Raw genomic sequence first — 18,198 nt, 5'->3', positions numbered from 1 at the left:
GTTAGAAAAAACTCAAAACTTAATATTTATTCTGAGTTGTTGCTGCATACAAAACTTAAGTGACAACAAAACATTGTAAATTAACATTAAAAAACTGAATTTAGTAATAATACATTGAATATTATATGAAAAATCACATTTACCCATTCACAAAATGGTTTGAAGCCAAATAACATTACACACTTGTGTACATTAGAGAAAAAAACCGAATCGATTTCAAATAGAGTAAATGCTTACACTCAAAGTAAGTGAAAACTTAATAAAAAAACTAGTGATTTGAAAGCTAATTGGTTTGTTGATGATGTTATATATTAATTATATCACAAAACTTTATTTGAAACTTTATTAACATGCTAAAATTTTTTTTGATATCATTTTACATCTCTAGTTGACATTGAAACTGGCAGAAAGACAGTATAACATGGCTTTATCTATTTGTGTTGTTAAGTTTATCACGTGTATATATTGATTATGCAAAGTTTTTAATTTCTACTACACTACATTACAAACAATTTGACAATCAGAATATACTTCAAGTGTGAAAAACTAAAAAAATGTTACTTATGCTATGAGAGGCACATTGATGTTTATTACGAAATAAGTAGTTTTTTAATGTTTTGTAAAAAACGTAAATTTTAGGAACATATGCTGTGTAAAAAGAGTGTGAAGATAGATATAGGTACAGTATACAATAAGTGTACTTGTCTGCTCCAAAGTATGGCAAAAAACCAGAGGTTTTGTGCTTAAGTCTCTAATTTGAACGCAAAATATTGTCACTACTCACTTGCTCTAACAGACGATTTATGTTATGAAGTGTCTAATAATCTTAGACATGACTGTCCAAAGTACGGCCCGCGGTTAATATTTGTGCGGTCCGTGACACGATTTTAATTTATTACAATTACGCAAATTTTCTTTTGGTGTAGTGGTAAAAGTACATTATTTTATTTTTATAGTATTATCAAATATATGAATTTAAATTTTTTGATATATTAATAAAACTTAATTTACAATTATAACCGTAAAACAATTATGAACGTATTTCTTTCTGTGGCCCTTTAATGTGTACAGTGATTTGTATTGGCACGCAAACGATCTGGTCTGGACAGCCCTGATCTAAGAAAGTACAGAAAAAAAAATTACTAAAGCAATAGGCGATCTATAGTGAACTTTCATTGAAAGTTTTAATGAATATTCAAGTCACGTGTCTAAAGTTGTTTGTAAAAAAGCGATAAGGCGGTCTGTTGTAAACTTTTACTGAAATATTTATATGTTTTACATTCTCAAAACTAAGATATTGGAAAGGTTTTTCTTTAATTTTTGCCAAAATTAAAATTAAAATAAAATAATTTCTTATAAAGAGATTTTTAGAACAGTAGTGAACTACAACAACAAAAAATTATTTTATATTATTTTAATTAATTGAATTTTTGGCTGACCATATAGTTATTTCGAGTATTGCCAAACACCCATCATCAATGATTTTGATCTTGATTCTTGTATGTAATTATTTATGTATTGTATGTAAACTGCAGTTACCAAGGGTTGAACTCATGCCCTGCCAAATTTGAAGCTCAGAGTCAGCGCAACTTAACCAGACCCAACGCCATACTTGCCTTTTATGTTCGCACATTTTTCTGGAGTTTTGTTGCTTTGCTGTGAATGTTTTATTAACAAATTCACTTGCTGTGTTTATATTAGAACGAAATCATAATCCAGTTATAGAATAATTTAATAAATTAATTATTTTTTTATTTTTAATAGTTAAATTTCAATACTATTCTGTTTGTAGACTCTATTTGTTGCATGATTTATATATTCTTTCTTATGTATAGAACCTAATCTAGGAACGTAAGGCTGAGAAACTCATGCTAATATTACTACACGATACGCACGAGCGAGACCAATATTTTGGTAATTTATTATGTAAAAAATTCCATTTATATAAATAATATATACAAAACAAGTACATAATTTTAAAATAATTTGCAGTAAAAAAAGTAAAAGTGTAAAAAAAGTGTGTATATATATTTTAACTAGTATTTTCGAATGTCTTTTTAAAATTAAAGTCACACCTCAAACAATTATTTGTCGATATTCTCACTCACTTTCAAATAAAAAATCAATTTTAAATAAATATTTAATGATTTTCGCACTCACATACAAAGTTTGTTCAAACAAACTTTTTTAAGTTTTTGATACAGTTTTGCTTGTATTGAACTTGACATAATGCCGATACCACTGACAACAATGACAGTAATGAAGAATAAGAGAAGAATGTCAGCAATTAGAGCAATAACCACAATAACAAAACCAACAACAATAACGACAAAGCAAAACAACAAAAAAAAGACTCACAAAAAAAATTTATATATATAAAACAATAGCTTAAAAGCTTTAGCTTCACGTGTTTGTCGTCTGTCCATTGCGGTTGACTTAGGCATGCTTAAAAAGCACGCGACATATGCTTAAGTGTGTTATTTTGTTGTTGTATTTGTTGCTGTGGTTGTTGTTTCAAGTCTTTGCATAAAAAGTGTTACCTTTTCCACCATTTTATTCAACTCTTTAATTTTTATTTTGCTATTTTGCTTTCATTTACATATACGAGTATATTTGTTGTTGTGTTTTTAATACGTAACAATTTTTAAATGAGGCCTTAGTATTTTGTTTTTGTTTTTATTTTGTTTACTGCACATTTTGGACTTTAACTTGGCTACATGGCGGTGTGTAGAAAGGAGGTTAGGTATACTTATGGCAACCATTTTATTGTTAAGAAAAAAAGAAGAAAAAAAAAAACTAGAAAACGGTTGACTGTAGGAAAACTGTAGGAAGCTGAAAAAGTGTATTAAATGAAATATCACGCTATGCACAATTTAAATGAGTTTAACAATAAAATTTTCACATATTTCATAAGTTTTTGTGTGCGGTTTCAATTGTTGCTCATGATTTTTAAGTGCTTGAATGCTGATTTTTGAATGCTGATTATGTGCTGTAGTTAAAGCTTTTCTACACGCCCACATAACACGCGAATGGGCGGTTATGATGAAGTCCTAAATGTGAACAAATAAAATAATAACAAATTTTATATGGCAATGCCGTTGAATTGCGTTTTTGCAATTCAAAAACTCTGAAATTCTACGAAGAAATGCTTCATATTGCATGACCTTTCTATAGCCATTCATTTATTGTTAGGAAATTTGTTTTTAAATATCAAAGTCTTATATTTACAATGATTACATTTTTTTGTGTAATCATTTGTTATACGTTAGGCTTTATCCATTTATGTAATGAATTAATATTTTCATGTTCAACAGAAAGAATTATGTTGAAAAAAGAATATATTTATTATTCAATTCAATGCAGTCGAAACCGACTCAATCCTGTCGCTATAACTAATAGTTGTTATAAACAGTAATATAAAATAAACTATTCAAAATTATAGAAATGTTCGTTGAAGACGAAAGACCTATTAAATTAACTAAATTCGGCAGAATGGATTTAGTCTCTACTCTTCTATAATAGGGTTCTTGCAAGGAATATGGTAGTAAAACGGCGAAAAATCTTTAATTGAGGTAAAATAGCTAATAAAAGATTCAAAATTATAGGAATGTTCGGTGAAGACGAAAGACCTATTAAATTACCTAAATTTGGCGGCATGGATTTAGTCTCTACTCTTCTCTACTAGGGTTCTTGCGAGGAATGTGGTAGCGAAACGGCGAACGGCGAAAAATCGCTAATTGAGGTACGTGGAAGTTATCTATTAACTGATCATAGCTAAGCAATATTAGGCAGATGAACCCTAATGTTAGATCTCAAGATTAACTTGGTCCAAACTGAGCAAAAAAAAGTACTACTCAGCTGCTTCTAGTGAAGCGTAATCTGCTCAGCACTATGTTATTGGTGCTGAAGGGTCAAGAAGGAGGGAGTCTGTACTCCACCTAATGTGTTAGTGTTCATCATTGGCTAGTAGAAGATTTAAAATATTCGGTGCTTCATTTCGTATCGACCTGAGCTGTCATTTTGCAAAATTATAGACTGAGCCAAGTTTATAAAATTGTTAGGTTGGTTCACTTTTACTTGAATGGGGCAGTCGTTCCTTTTCGGCAGTCGTACGCTGACCTTTAGTCTGGATATAAACAATGGTAATCTGTGGTATTAAGTTAATAACGGATATTTGTGCTCAAGTGGGTTTTGTGCACAATACCGCCACTTTAACATTATCTTACTTAACTATTAAATATAAAAACTATATACATATATATATACCTATATATTATATCTAAAAAATTCCGAGTAAGACTATTAATATTTTTTGTTTTTAAAAATGAATACAGTGATTATAATTTGTTAGATATCAAAATTTCTATAAGATGTAAGATGTATACATGTATAATATATAATATATATGATAATACTAATTTATTAATTGGTTTTCGACATTAAAAAAATTTAAGTGAAATAATAAAGCAAGCACTACTACTACTATGAATATTATTGAATAGATAAATGTAATACATTTGTATATAAATCGGTACATCTTTAAGCTTCATTGTTTATATACAATTTTCCTAAGTCTAAGTAGTACTACTACTACTACTATGACTATTACTAAATATAAAAATGATACACATATATATATATGTTATATACCTGCACATCTATAAGATTCATTTGTATACAATGAAGCTTATAGACTTTTTTATTTTTCTCCAGAGTTTAATATTTGAGAAAAACTTTTATTAAATACAATTTGGATTAATAAACTTCACCTCAGGTTTTTAGTTGTAGTCACTTCAGAGTTTGATGTGCTTGAACTAAAAAATAATACATAAGAAAAAATGTACTTGGACTAAATTGACAAAACATTGTGCTAACCGCTTTTAACGCCTCACTTTTGTAAGAAGGTCTTTCAACTATAAATACGTACTCTTTTCGGAAGCACATCATGGCGACACGCTTTCATAGAAGGACTGAAAAACGTAAAATAAAAAAATAAAAATGAAAGAGTGTAGCGGAAAACAGCGTACCCTCAAACCCTCCTTAAAAGTTTATAAACATCTTAACGCAAGTTTTACAAAACTTTGCATAAAATTTCACACCGACTGCAATCGGCTGCAGTGCAGTAGCAGCGGCTGTAACGGCGAAAAAACACTGCAAACAAAGTATGTGGCACACCCAAAAATGTCCGACCAACCCATTTAATAACTTTCTTGCATCTGTGCGCTGGCATCTCTGCACATTTTAGACATGCGGGGGCCGGAGATCGGAAAAGTTGCAACTAAACTTAATGAAAGCCTGCCTTAACAATAACAATTCTGTAAAAATGCTGTTGCGTGCTTATGTTGTTGGTTTCCTTTTTTTTGGTGCTGTTGTTCTTGCTGTGGTTGTTGTTGCACTTGAGGTACATGCAAATGTCACAATCACCACCGCGACTTGAATGAAAAGTAGTGACAAATAACTCAGCAGCAGCTGCTGCCTGGCCTGGCATTGCCACTGCTGTTACCGTAGGATTTTAGTCCTTTCGAAATGCTGTCATGGGCTTGTTACTTACTGCACTGTGTTGGTTGTGCTACATAATTGCACTAAAATAGTTGAAACAACACACAGAGCGTGTGTTTGAAGCGTAAGTGGACTTTATAAATAGTGTAACAGAATAATTATTGAGTATGGTAAGGCGTGCACCCCATGTCCTGTGATTTTGTGTAAGTAGTTTATCAAAAGTTCTTATTCATGTGTTTTTGCTGCACTCGCAAAACTTTTTTGGTGTCCTTATTTTTTCAATTTATTTTGTTTTGTTTTGCATTTTGTGATTGAGTGGCATTTATGATAAGAATTGCAGAAAATTTATTACCCTTGTTAAAACTATTTTCCAAAATAGACCTATTCTTAAACTGGCATTTAAATAATTTATATTTGTGTATGTGAAATAGAATTTAATTATATTAATTTACTTTTTTTAATTTAAGGAAAATGGAAGATCAGTTCCTGATGTTACTGCAAGCCCAGGTCGTGCACCGCCGGGTCCATTGCCAGCGAACCAGATGCAAGCGCTGGCGAACCAACAACACCAGCAGGTGCAACATCATCAACAACAGCGACAAGGTGTTAAGGAACCAGTGTTGTTGCAGGGAGATTTTCGTAAGGTGTCCGGTATTAGTTCGGAAATATTCAGACAGATAGAAGCTGTCGAAAATGATCATGATCCGAATACAGCTGCCGCTTTGGAAGCGGTGGAACGACGCGGTGAAATGATAGTACGCATACTAGAACCACGTTGCATAGGTGGTAAGCAAGCAGTAGAAGCAGCACATAAGTTAATGGCCAAAGGCGATGCTAGACATACAGTACAGGTTTGTTTTAAAAAAGAAATGAATAGTTTAAAACTTTTCAGCATATATAAAACCCTTAATTTTTAGCTCGTTGAAATAGTTAAACGCCCTGGTCAAACATTAGGTTTATATATACGTGAGGGTAATGGTGCCGATCGTACTGATGGTGTTTTTATTTCTCGCATCGCATTAGAGTCTGCGGTATACAATAGTGGTTGCCTGAGAGTAAGTAAATTGATTTCAGAAAAAAAAAATGGATATACAAAAATCTCTTTTTTTATTACAGGTGGGCGATGAAATTTTAGCAGTAAATTTGGTTGATGTGACCCACATGTCCTTGGATGATGTTGTTATTATTATGTCAATTCCCCGGCGCCTTGTATTGGCCATACGACAACGACGTGGTAATCGTGGTACTGGTTCTCCAGGTCCATCAACACTTTCACGACCAGAACAAAAGCCACCACCGGTTGTCGTTATAAAACGTGATCTCAGAGATGAAGACTTAGATGAACAAGACCGCATGCCAAGATCCAGATCATCACGCGAAAGACGTACAGGTATTTTAAAATAGCCGCTGGTTGTGATATGCTTATGGTGTTTTCTTTTATTTTTCAGGAGATGGTCGAGAGATGACAGAATCCCGTTCACGACTTGGTTTAGGATTAAACAATTATAGCCCCCAGTCAGAACAGCTTGATTTGTATTATAATACACGAGCTGGAGTTAGTTCAATGGCTGAGCCACCTAGTTGGGGTTATAAACCACCACCACCGCCATCAGTGATCACAGAACAACCTAAAGGTCATGCATTTGCGCCTTCACATGCTTATTATCAAAATGCAGATACACTCGAGAGTTTAGCAGAAAAAGTACATTCATTTTATCCTGGTGGACCATCAAGACGTATGTCGACCGGTACTGGAGTTAGTTTAGCTCAACAACATGCACGTTTTCCTCGTTCAGGTTCTGATCAACATTTGCCACGTGTTGAATATGCAGATTATTCCAATTCTCTTGGACGACATTCGCTTCTACGTTCTAGTCTGAAGCCGAGTGGCGGTGCTCCACCAATGGCCGTTGGTGGTACTTTAGGCCGTTATGGTCGTTATGAACCACCGCGTTCATCGAAATATGGTCCACCAGCACCTGGACCGCAGTCATTAACGCGACGCTCACGGCCAAATCTCGATTATTCAAGCGATACAGAAGCAACGATTGGCCCACGTCCTAGTTATTATTATTACAATAGACCTGCCATTGGTAGTATGCCTCGTGGCTCGACAGCGGTTGGTGCAACAAGTATGCTTGGCGGTGGTCCAGATATGGCGAAATTTAATTCGTTACCACGTGAACGACCAGGTGTACGATTGCAAGGTATCCGATCACGTATTGGAGATCGAATTATGGATGAAAGTGATGGAAATATATCTGCACCAGAGTTTAATGCACGTCGCGATCGAGATTTGCGCTCCAGAATTACTGCCAGTCCATCAATATTCACTTCTGATGAGTATCGTGCATGGTTAAGACGTGCCCCCAGTAGTTCGGCAATTGCTGAGCAGATGCGTATTACAAGGGATCTACTTAGTCAGCCAAGATCACATCGATTTTCTTGTAGTGCCGAAAACATACATGATGCGCTCAAAAATGTAAATAGTAATAAATCTTTTTAATTTAGCATTTTATAAAATATTATTTTTTAGACTGAAAGCATCTACTCCAGCCGCACTGGTATACTTGGCACTGGTACTCTTGATAGACATCTTGGTATACCACGTCCTATATCTGCGCTACCAGTACGTTCAATGTCATCACAACATATTGGTGGACCGTCATCTATACGTTCTCCTAGTATACGACGAATGCGTCAACTGCTTGAGCTTTCTGCTGGTCCAGCTAGTCCGAGCGGTAGCATAATCAGTACTGGTGGACATCAAAGTCCAGCACCTACACCAAGTGCCACATTACCACGAACGCACAGACAAATTGATATTAATCCAGCCGAATTTGCCAAGTATAAGCTCGACAAACCGATAGTCGATGTTGGTGGTGTATCAGGCATGTTGTGGATACACTTATTGGCAGGCCGTGGCCTACGTTCAACACCTGAATTAGGCGCACAGCATGCTAGCCAAGCCCTACCACAAACACGTGATCTGTACTGTGTTATTGAATGTGATCGCGTGCATAAAGCGCGTACGGTAGTACGTTCTGGTGACCTCCAATTCGACTGGGACGAGTCTTTCGAGCTGGACTTGGTTGGCAATAAGCAATTAGATGTACTTGTATACTCGTGGGATCCACAACATCGACACAAATTATGTTATCGTGGAGCGATTTCACTGACATCGGTGTTGCGGCAATCACCGTTGCATCAATTGGCATTGAAAGTGGAACCACGAGGCACAATTTATATACGTATGCGACATACTGATCCAATAACACTTTACAAACGACGTGGTTTACCCAGTTTACGTGCTGGTTACCCTACGCTGTTTGGTGCCGATCTTGAATCAGTTGTTAATCGTGAATCAAAAGGTGCTCCTGGTAGTGCTCCTGTGCCAATTGTATTGCGACGTTGTGTTGAAGAGGTCGAACGGCGTGGACTCGATATAATCGGGTTATATCGCTTGTGTGGTTCAGCGACTAAGAAACGTTTGCTACGTGAGGCTTTTGAGCGTAATAGCCGTGCTGTGGAATTGAGTCCCGAACATGTTCCTGATATTAATGTTATAACCGGTGTGCTAAAAGATTATCTTAGAGAGCTCCCCGAACCATTATTTACTCGATGTCTCTTCCAAATGACAGTCGATGCATTGGGTAAGTTTAATATAGTTTTTTATTTAAACCAAACAGATGTGTTTAATGTTAATGCACTCATTTTTGTATTTAACTTAATTGAATATTTTCTATTTCACTGTTTATATTAATTTATGTGTCATTTTATTTAGCTGTCTGTCTACCCGACGATCCTGAAGGTAATGCTAAACTTATGTTAAGCATACTGGACTGCCTGCCTAGGGCGAATAGAGTAAGTGGACTTGTAAATAAATATTAGTTTATAAACATATATAAACTTTATATATATTAATACTAGTTTAAGTATATAAAGTAAATTAATATCTTTTATAAAATAGTTTATTTATTTCTTTCGCAAATTAATCAAATCATTATTTATTTATTATTTTATTAGTTACACTATTTGATATAGTTTTAACAAATAATATATAAAAATCATTTAAATTAAATTCACATTTATTTTAGGCCACTTTAGTTTTCCTACTCGATCATCTGTCACTGGTCGTTTCTAATTCCGAACGAAATAAGATGTCAGCTCAAGCTTTAGCTACTGTTATGGGACCACCGTTAATGCTACATTCAGCCAGCGCACAGCCAGGAACAGATTTCGATCATGCCCAACCAATTGCAGTACTTAAGTATCTTCTACAAATTTGGCCACAGCCACAAGCACAACATCATCAAGCACAAGCTGCACTCGGAGGAGCCATGTTAGGCAGCATGGTCGGTGCTGGTATCGCTGGCAGTATGAGCAATATGGCAGGCGTTGTTTCAGGTAACGTAATTGAATTGAGCCCCCATCATTAGTACCTTCAGTTTTGTCATATCTCAGCGCTTGTAGAACACAACATTCAAAAAGCAAGAATAACAAGCGAAAGATGTTACTTTTAGAGTGTAAACCAAACACGGCACAGAAACCGTTTTACCGAAAGTGCATAAATCATAAAATATTTTTTTTAGTGTTTTGAAATCATTTTTTTCAACAATTGCAGTGGAACTAAAATTGCAATGTATTAGAAATAATTTTTCACAAAAATATTTGCAGTACACAATATATAAAAAAAATAATACCTATATGGTCGATCTTATGCATACTAAACTAAGAACATAAATTTTTTCAAAGAAGTTTTGCTTTTTAATTTTGAATAATCCTTTTGCCTGACCCAAAAAACCTTTTAAGATGTACTATTTTAAATATTAAAATTACGAACACCTTAATATTGATTAATACAGAGTCCTATGTAGACAGGTCGGCGCGGCGAGTCAACAGGGCAGCGTGGAAGCAAAGTCAGTGCGTTGCAAGCGGACAGACAACTTCTACTGCAGCAGCAGCAGCAGCTCATGGCGGCGGGCAATCTTCTACGCTCGTCCACTTCGGTAACCAACATACTCTCCCAAGGCCATCATCCGCACTCAGCCACAGTCAACAGTCATCTGTATCAATCAGTAGTGGGTCAGTTAGCTCAATCGCCTCGAGCCTTGCAACAAGCGGTGCAACAGGTAAACAAACAACAAAAACAACCACAACAACAACTAATAACAACAGCAACAACAATTACAACTACCACAAAAAAATCTAACCTATAAAAATTATAGAACGATACAAACATAATACAAAAATATAACTGAAAAAAAAATACTAATAATTTTACTAACAAATCCACAGTCAAACTATGTTTATTAACACATTCAGTATTAGTTTACGATATGGAAAATATAAAATTATTTATTTTTTTTTTTGGAGTACTCGTATTTGCGTTATAGGTCTAAAAGAGATAGAGTAAAAAACAGGAGATGGTTCTAATAATGAAAAAGAAAAAGAAAAATAGAAGGGAAGGGAAGAGAAGAGTAGTGAAGAGAAGAGAAGAGAGAAAATATTACTTAGGACCCCGAGCAGGAAGATTAGTAAATAAAACTGTTAATTTTTAGATTAGTAAGTTTTTATATTTTGTATGTGACTAATATAAAATACATATTAGATATACTAGATATACTAGTCTAGAACCATGGTGACGGTCACTGCTCTATCAGCTGAGCTACAGAGGTTGTATCAGATATTACAGTGTATCTAACTGTTTTTGTACTACACCCAACTAAGGATTTTATAAAAGTTAGAAAAGTCTTATAATCCGTATGCTAGAACAATCTTTTGCAGAGATCTATCAGTGGGTATGACAATTTTATACAATACCCTACATATAATACATTTTAGTTTTGTTTTTATTTTTGCTCAAATATTCGCTAAAAGTCTTTTGACTAATAATTATATTTTTAAACTTTTTAAACTATTGCAAAATATTATCAAAAGAATCAATTTACGTGCAGACAAAATTTCCTTGACAATCAATTTTCAATAATATGTAGGGCACGAACACGTTGAGACGTTGGAACAAAAGACTTGATTATGCTATGGTAAAGGCTTAGCAATACCAATTTCAACTTGCAAAGTCTTTTGGTGTCTTTAACCAATCTCTTGAGTGTATGAATGCTGATACTCTAAATCTTCATAACAGTGATTTCATACTTCCACTCGAATTAATTTCAATTCATAGTATAGTTCTTCAAGCAAAATACCATACAAGTTAGACGATTTTAATTGTTCATTTTTACTATATTAAAGATTATAGTATATTTTATATGTACATTAATTTAAAATCACATAATAAATTATTTAGGTGTGAATTAAGTTAACTATTTATTAGTTAGAAGGGTTAGAACAGTAATGAAGAAACAACAACAAAAATGGTAATTAATTTATTGATATTTAGCTGACCATACAAAGATATTACGAGTATTGTCAAGTACTCATCATCAGTGATCTCAGGAAATATTCGAATTTTTATTTAATTAGTTTATAGTCGGTATACACTTTGTTGGACTGAAAGTGCCAGAGTTAGAAATCATACCTGTTATATTAGAAACATGATTCTTTTAACTATATTCATCATTGATATAATTGCAACCCAAACAGAAAATCAATTTTTTGACACAAATACGAGTACTAATGAAAGAAATATTTTATCGGCAATTAAAAAAAAAATTAATTTAAACTTAACACTTAAACACAAAAATTGTTGCCTCTCTAATCTGTGTTCTTATTAATTTTTCTACTAAATTATCCTGTTGACCGTTTGTGCTACTTAAACGTTTACGTACTATATAATATTCATAATAAACTGTATTAGTTTTGATTTCTACTTTTTAACGTCAATGTGAAGCATTAAAGCATTTCAGTTAATTTAATTTATGCAGCTTTAATAGTTTTAAATAAAATTAAAAAAAATTATTTATAAAATAATTAAAATAATTTTTATGTAAAAATGTTGTAATTGTGAAACAACTAGGAATAATTTTATATATAATTTAAATATAATAAAAATGTTATATATATTATAAAAAAAAAATATATATATATATATATACTATATATTAATGATGTGGTAATGATACGTGATAAATGTTGAATATTTTTTTTGGAAGTCGGATATTAGCATGATTGGCCCACTACTGGTAAACTAACTTTTATGTATTTCCAACATGAAAGTCATATTCATTAATTCATTAAAATTAACAATTAAAAATATTTTTAAATTGTCATATTCATCATTCCCAATTTAAAACTCATTAACATTTGTAAATTTAAATTCAAACAACCTCTCATATATACAAAAATTTGAAAACGTTAAAGCACGCTGGTCCTGTAAATACATATGTACGTGTATAAAATATATATATATATATGCCTGGATATGTATCATTAGCGGAACCAAGAATGCTCTTTCCACAACATCCCTACTATTTAGATTCACATATTATTTTGCATTTTAAGATTTTGGAACGAATTAGTTAATAATTAATTAAAATTTTATTATTATTTTTATTTATTATTTGCTAAAAATTAATTTAAAAAATTTAATTTGAAAAGTTTTTTTTTCTCACTCATTTATCGTCTATGTAATATCATTTTTATTTAAGGCTCTTCTTTTTGTGAATATCGCCAACGTATGAGACGTAGTAGTTGATTGGACTAAAGTGCCCTAGTTCTATACACTATAGTATGGTTGGTGCTATGGAAGTAGGTTTTTTCATTTAATCAATCCTCCCCACATGCTGAATAAATATTATCGTTTGTGTGCCCATATTTCTTCTTGAATATATAGTAGATATTAAAGCATATTTATGCCACCATTTATTCCGCTACCATAACCTTATTTGTGGGAATTGGATCTTTGCGATTGAAATGACGTGGATGGTTTTGCTGGAAAACTATTTAAAAGACTACATGGAAAATTATTTCCTTATTTCTGAGATTTGAATTTCCGCTATGAAATTGAAGTTTACACCTTTGCAGAGAGGTACTTAAAACGCTTCCTAACTAGTAAGATTCGCACCTGCATGATAAAGTTGAGGTTTCACAGTGAGGCTTTTAAAAAGAATTTAAAAAGACTTTTAAAAAGAATGACTTCGTTTTTTTTCTTTCATGTGAATGGCTATTTAAAATGCTTTATGGAAAATGTCTTCCTTATTTTTGAGAATTGGGTCTCCACTTAAATATTAAGTTTGATAGTTTGTAATAGAGGCTTTTAAAAAGGAATCAGGACAAATAACATCCTTCTACTCTTTCCCTCATAATGTAATAATCATATGTGAATTTATTTCAAACAAATGAAAACATGTATAAATTGGTCATAGGTCATAGTCCCCATTAGAATAGTTCCTATTTCCAACCAATTAAATACTTGTGTTAAATGTTGATTTAATCTAGTAATAAACTACTCAACTGTCTCCTAATAATATATGACAATATCAATAAAAGAGTTTCTAGCTAAGAGAAGAGTATCACATTCTCTTCTTTTCATTATGGTAGAGCAAGTTAGATGATGTAATTAGATAGAAGATGTAATTAATACTTTTAAACAGCAATTCGAATACATTTAAGCACATTTTCATAGTAATAACACCCTATAAAGTCTGGTCTAAATTATCCAAAATATAAGTTTCATTTGAGAAGTTTAAATTAAATAAAAATTAGTTCGTTTAAATAAAGAATTAAAAACAGAATTTATAAATCAGTCAAATAATGTTAAGTATAATTACCCATTGCATAATTTTACCCAAAATTACTGAAAGTGAAAAAACTGAATCACATCTTTCTACCGTTATCCTTAATAAAAATTGAAACTGTATTAAAGGGTGTCTACCAAGAGGGGGATATGCATGGTTTTCCCTCTATTTTTAATCACAGATGAAAATTCGAGATTGTACAAAATCTATTATATGCTCTCATATAAAAACCTCAAAAAACAAATGCGGGCTCTACTTAATCTACAAAGCTTAGAATGATCAAAACTGAAAAAAATGAAATTGCTATTTATTTTCTAACTATTTAATCAATTCTTCATGTCCAGTGAACCCATTTTGGCTCTTCCACTTAATTGCTCTTACATTAGTTAAGACTTCGTTATAAGGTTAATTGAAATCTGACTGTGTGGTATAAAGATCTTTTCTAATGTTATATTCAATTCTTTAAGAACCAAGTTTGAGATTATGCAATATAATATATATGTATCCCACATGTTTCTTATTGAGCAGTTTTTCCAACACTTTTAAGCATCAGATCTCATTTAATTTTATTTATTTTTTAATATTCATATTATTTTGTTTAAATATCCTGGTGAACTCATTCAGTCTGTCATGGATTAATTGAGTTGTTTATATTTTTTATGAGACTTGCGAAATGAAGTTCTATGTCACTGACTTGCAGCTCGACGAAAAAAATGAACTTTATGATCTTACCATCTCAAGTCTAGACTCCAATGGTCATCGATTACTAGGCAAACAAATTTTTTATAACAGTTAGACTAGAAATCGTTAGATTACCGACTTACACCAAAAATAATGAGTTGTACTGTGAATACACAATCACTTATTGAAACGTTGATTTTACTTAGGACGTGTGCGAGTTAGGCTAAGTTGCGTTTTAAATGAGGGAAATTCTAAGATGAGCCGATAATGTAGTGATGTGTCGATACGTGTTGATAAATGGCTAAATGTGTGCAGTGCAAAAAATCACAAAAAATCTCCCATTTGGTTTAGCATCAACTTAGCCTAACTCGCACACGACCTTAATATGTTCAGGTTATTATATTATGTATAATAGATCCCGTTGTTTTTTAATTTTGTAAGATATTATAAATTACTCACAATTTTTTAAATAAAATATTCATCTTTAAATTTTTTTATTATTTTCCTTATATGTGTATACAATTTTTGCATATATTTATTTTTTATTATAATATTTTTTTATGTATCTACATTTTTGTTTTCATTTTAATTTTAAATTTTCAGTTATCAAAACATTATTGGCACCTGAAAAAAGCACAAAATTTGCATGATGGCAATACATATTAAGTTCACTTGCAACACTGTTTCCTGTTTGATGTTCAAAATTGGCGTTTTAAACTTTAAATTGAGTTAGTTATTGTTCAATAATTGGCAAATTTAATTGAGAAAATTAAACTTAATGTTTATACTATAGATGTGCTTTCTCTTATAATGCACTATTTCATAATTTTCAAAGCACATGCATTTCGCTAACTAAATGAAGCCAGAAACCATTTATTGTATATAGAAAATATCCTATAGATATCATACAAAAACCAATCACGCACCTAGCACGCTAACCTAATCGTTTTTCCATAATTTGAAAATTGGAACAAAAGAAAATATTTGTTTTTCCTACTCTTCTATCATTGCAGCCCCATCAATTGGTGGGCTCAGCGGGCTCAGTAATTCACGACCAGTCGCCACTGCCACTTCCAGGCACACCCTCCCCAGGCAGTAGTTCAGCATCAACGGGTTCAGGTTCGGGATCAGGTAAAAGTAAATAAAGCGTTTCCAATTCGTCTCAAAATGTTTTACATTAAAAATTATTATTACAAAATGTTGTATATTGGGTGTTAATCATATTTTGCTTTTAGGTACTGACACAATAAAACGGGGCGCTTCACCATCTTCAGTTAAACAAGTCAGAATACAAGAATCCGTTAGTACATATTCTATAAATCACAAGAAATCAGTTAAAGATTCACCAACCGATGAAGCAACCACAGCAGCAACTGACGCAACAACTACAACGACACGCAAAAGCGTCGATTTTTATGAATCGCACAAACCTCAGACGAAGATGGAAGATAGTAGCATTTCAAACAAATATGGTGAAACATCAAAAGCACGCAATGGTAGCACTTACAGTAGCTTGGGTGCAACAGCTGGTAAGTCGGCAATTTCAACACTTTCCACCGAAGACTATAAAGCAATGCGTAACAAATCGAGCACAACCTCATCTTCATCATCATCACAAGCAACAGTGTTGAGTGCTGGTTCAACTGCAACATCAGCAGCTACCACATCATCTGATGACTCCGATGACTTGGTGTCATATAAATCATCTGCTTCTACCAATGCGTTACTCGCCCAATCACAAGCGATGACCACATCGCAACTGATGTCAAAATATTTAAAACGAGAGCCACGTGTTCAATTTACACCAATCAAATCACCCGATTCACCTTCACCACCTGATAGTGACAACATACCTAAGGGTACTTATCACTTGACAGGCAGTAGCAGCAAGACAAGTAGTTCAACAGGTGCAATCAGTAAATACACAGCCACTCCATCAAATATTTCGGCATCCTTATCACCATCGAGTGCATTATCCTCCACTTCGGCTTATGGAACATCGGAAACAAACTTAACGAATACAAGTAGCAGCCACAAGGTATCTTCACCGTCTAGACAAATAAGCAGTAGTATTAGTAGTGGAATAGGTAAAGATTCTGTACCACCACGACCACCACCAATATCAACAACAGCATCATCAACTTCAATTGTATCGACCGGAAGACGACTTTTCGATAGTTTAGCAACAGCAACAGCAAACGAAAAGGACACAAAATCGGGCACAGCCAGCACAACGTCAACCACAAATTATACTAATGATACTAAAAATTTAGTTGGTAGTTATATTAGCAATAAGCAGCAAAGTTCAGAATACAAAAGTTTAGGTAGTACATTATTTGGTGGGGGCAACGGTAGCAGTACTAGTCCTTTTGTTACCAATGGTAGTTCGAATGGGGCTCACAATGCAATGCATCTATATGGTACATTACCGAAGAATGGTACAAGCGGTGGTAATGGTTCCTCGGGAAGTGGCCTATTTAGTTCGACTGGTTCTAGTGCATTTTACTCAGCCACATCATCGGGAGCAGCCACAGCCAGCAGTAGTGGTGTTAGTTCTATGACTGGTTCAACTAATAGTTATGATTTCTATACAAGCTCAACGTATGCTTCATCATCCGTTACTGCAAGCACGACAAGACCATTTGCAAATGGCAGTAGTAGTTATGGCAGCAATGGTGCAGGTAATTATCATACTTTAGGTACGTATAGAGTGCAATATGCAGCTACAAATCCATTTTTGGATGCATTCGATGCACCAGCAAGCGGTAATGGAAATGGTAATAATGGCAGCAATAATCACGGTTCTGGTGAGCAATCACAACAAAGCCATAGTAGTCATCGTACATCACTGTTAACTGCTTTTCATTCTAGCGACTCGAAAAACGGCAGTGATGAGTACGATGACTTAAAGTAAATTATGAATATAGCAAATTTTATTACTCCTCAGATTTATTAGAGATTTTCATGTTTTTGTTTTTATGAAATAAATTAAATGTTTAAAGAGTTTGACATTTTTGTTAATATTAGAAAAATTGGAAACAAACATTAGAAAAATAATATATAAAAATATTAATATTTATTTTTGATTTTGATAATTAATAAACTATTAGATATTCACTAACAAAGTGAGTTGCGTCTTCACATAAAATAGACGCCTACTGGTGGTTGCCACAAGACATTTAGTGGGAGGCTTATAAATAAAGTTAAAAAAGACTTATAGCCAATTAAAGCCTATAATATGATTATTGTTTGAAGTCCCAGATATGAAATCCATATAAGAAATAAATAAATTTTACTTCTATCTTCAATATATTTTAATAAC

The 18,198-nt window shown here is 33.1% G+C and overlaps 1 protein-coding gene across 1 annotated transcript in view; it reads left to right on the top strand.

Annotated features, from left to right (window-relative positions):
• LOC119684280 (rho GTPase-activating protein 100F) overlaps positions 1-17,798 on the top strand; it is a 77,559-nt gene extending 59,761 nt beyond the window's left edge. Inside the window, exons 3-12 of the mRNA XM_038098288.1 lie at positions 5,967-6,350; positions 6,417-6,554; positions 6,616-6,889; positions 6,948-7,981; positions 8,036-9,152; positions 9,284-9,363; positions 9,597-9,906; positions 10,381-10,631; positions 15,890-16,013; positions 16,112-17,798. Of these exons, the coding sequence (XP_037954216.1) occupies positions 5,967-6,350; positions 6,417-6,554; positions 6,616-6,889; positions 6,948-7,981; positions 8,036-9,152; positions 9,284-9,363; positions 9,597-9,906; positions 10,381-10,631; positions 15,890-16,013; positions 16,112-17,790 (5,391 nt within the window). The 3' untranslated portion in view covers positions 17,791-17,798. The remainder of the gene's footprint in view (positions 1-5,966; positions 6,351-6,416; positions 6,555-6,615; positions 6,890-6,947; positions 7,982-8,035; positions 9,153-9,283; positions 9,364-9,596; positions 9,907-10,380; positions 10,632-15,889; positions 16,014-16,111) is intronic.
• The last annotated feature ends 400 nt before the right edge of the window (positions 17,799-18,198 follow it).

The sequence above is a fragment of the Teleopsis dalmanni genome, chromosome 2 (assembly GCF_002237135.1).
Source record: "Teleopsis dalmanni isolate 2A chromosome 2, ASM223713v2, whole genome shotgun sequence".
Lineage (NCBI taxonomy): Eukaryota > Metazoa > Arthropoda > Insecta > Diptera > Diopsidae > Teleopsis > Teleopsis dalmanni.
The sequence above is the reverse complement of the archived record's forward strand: the minus strand, read 5'-3'. Positions and strand labels throughout refer to the sequence as shown.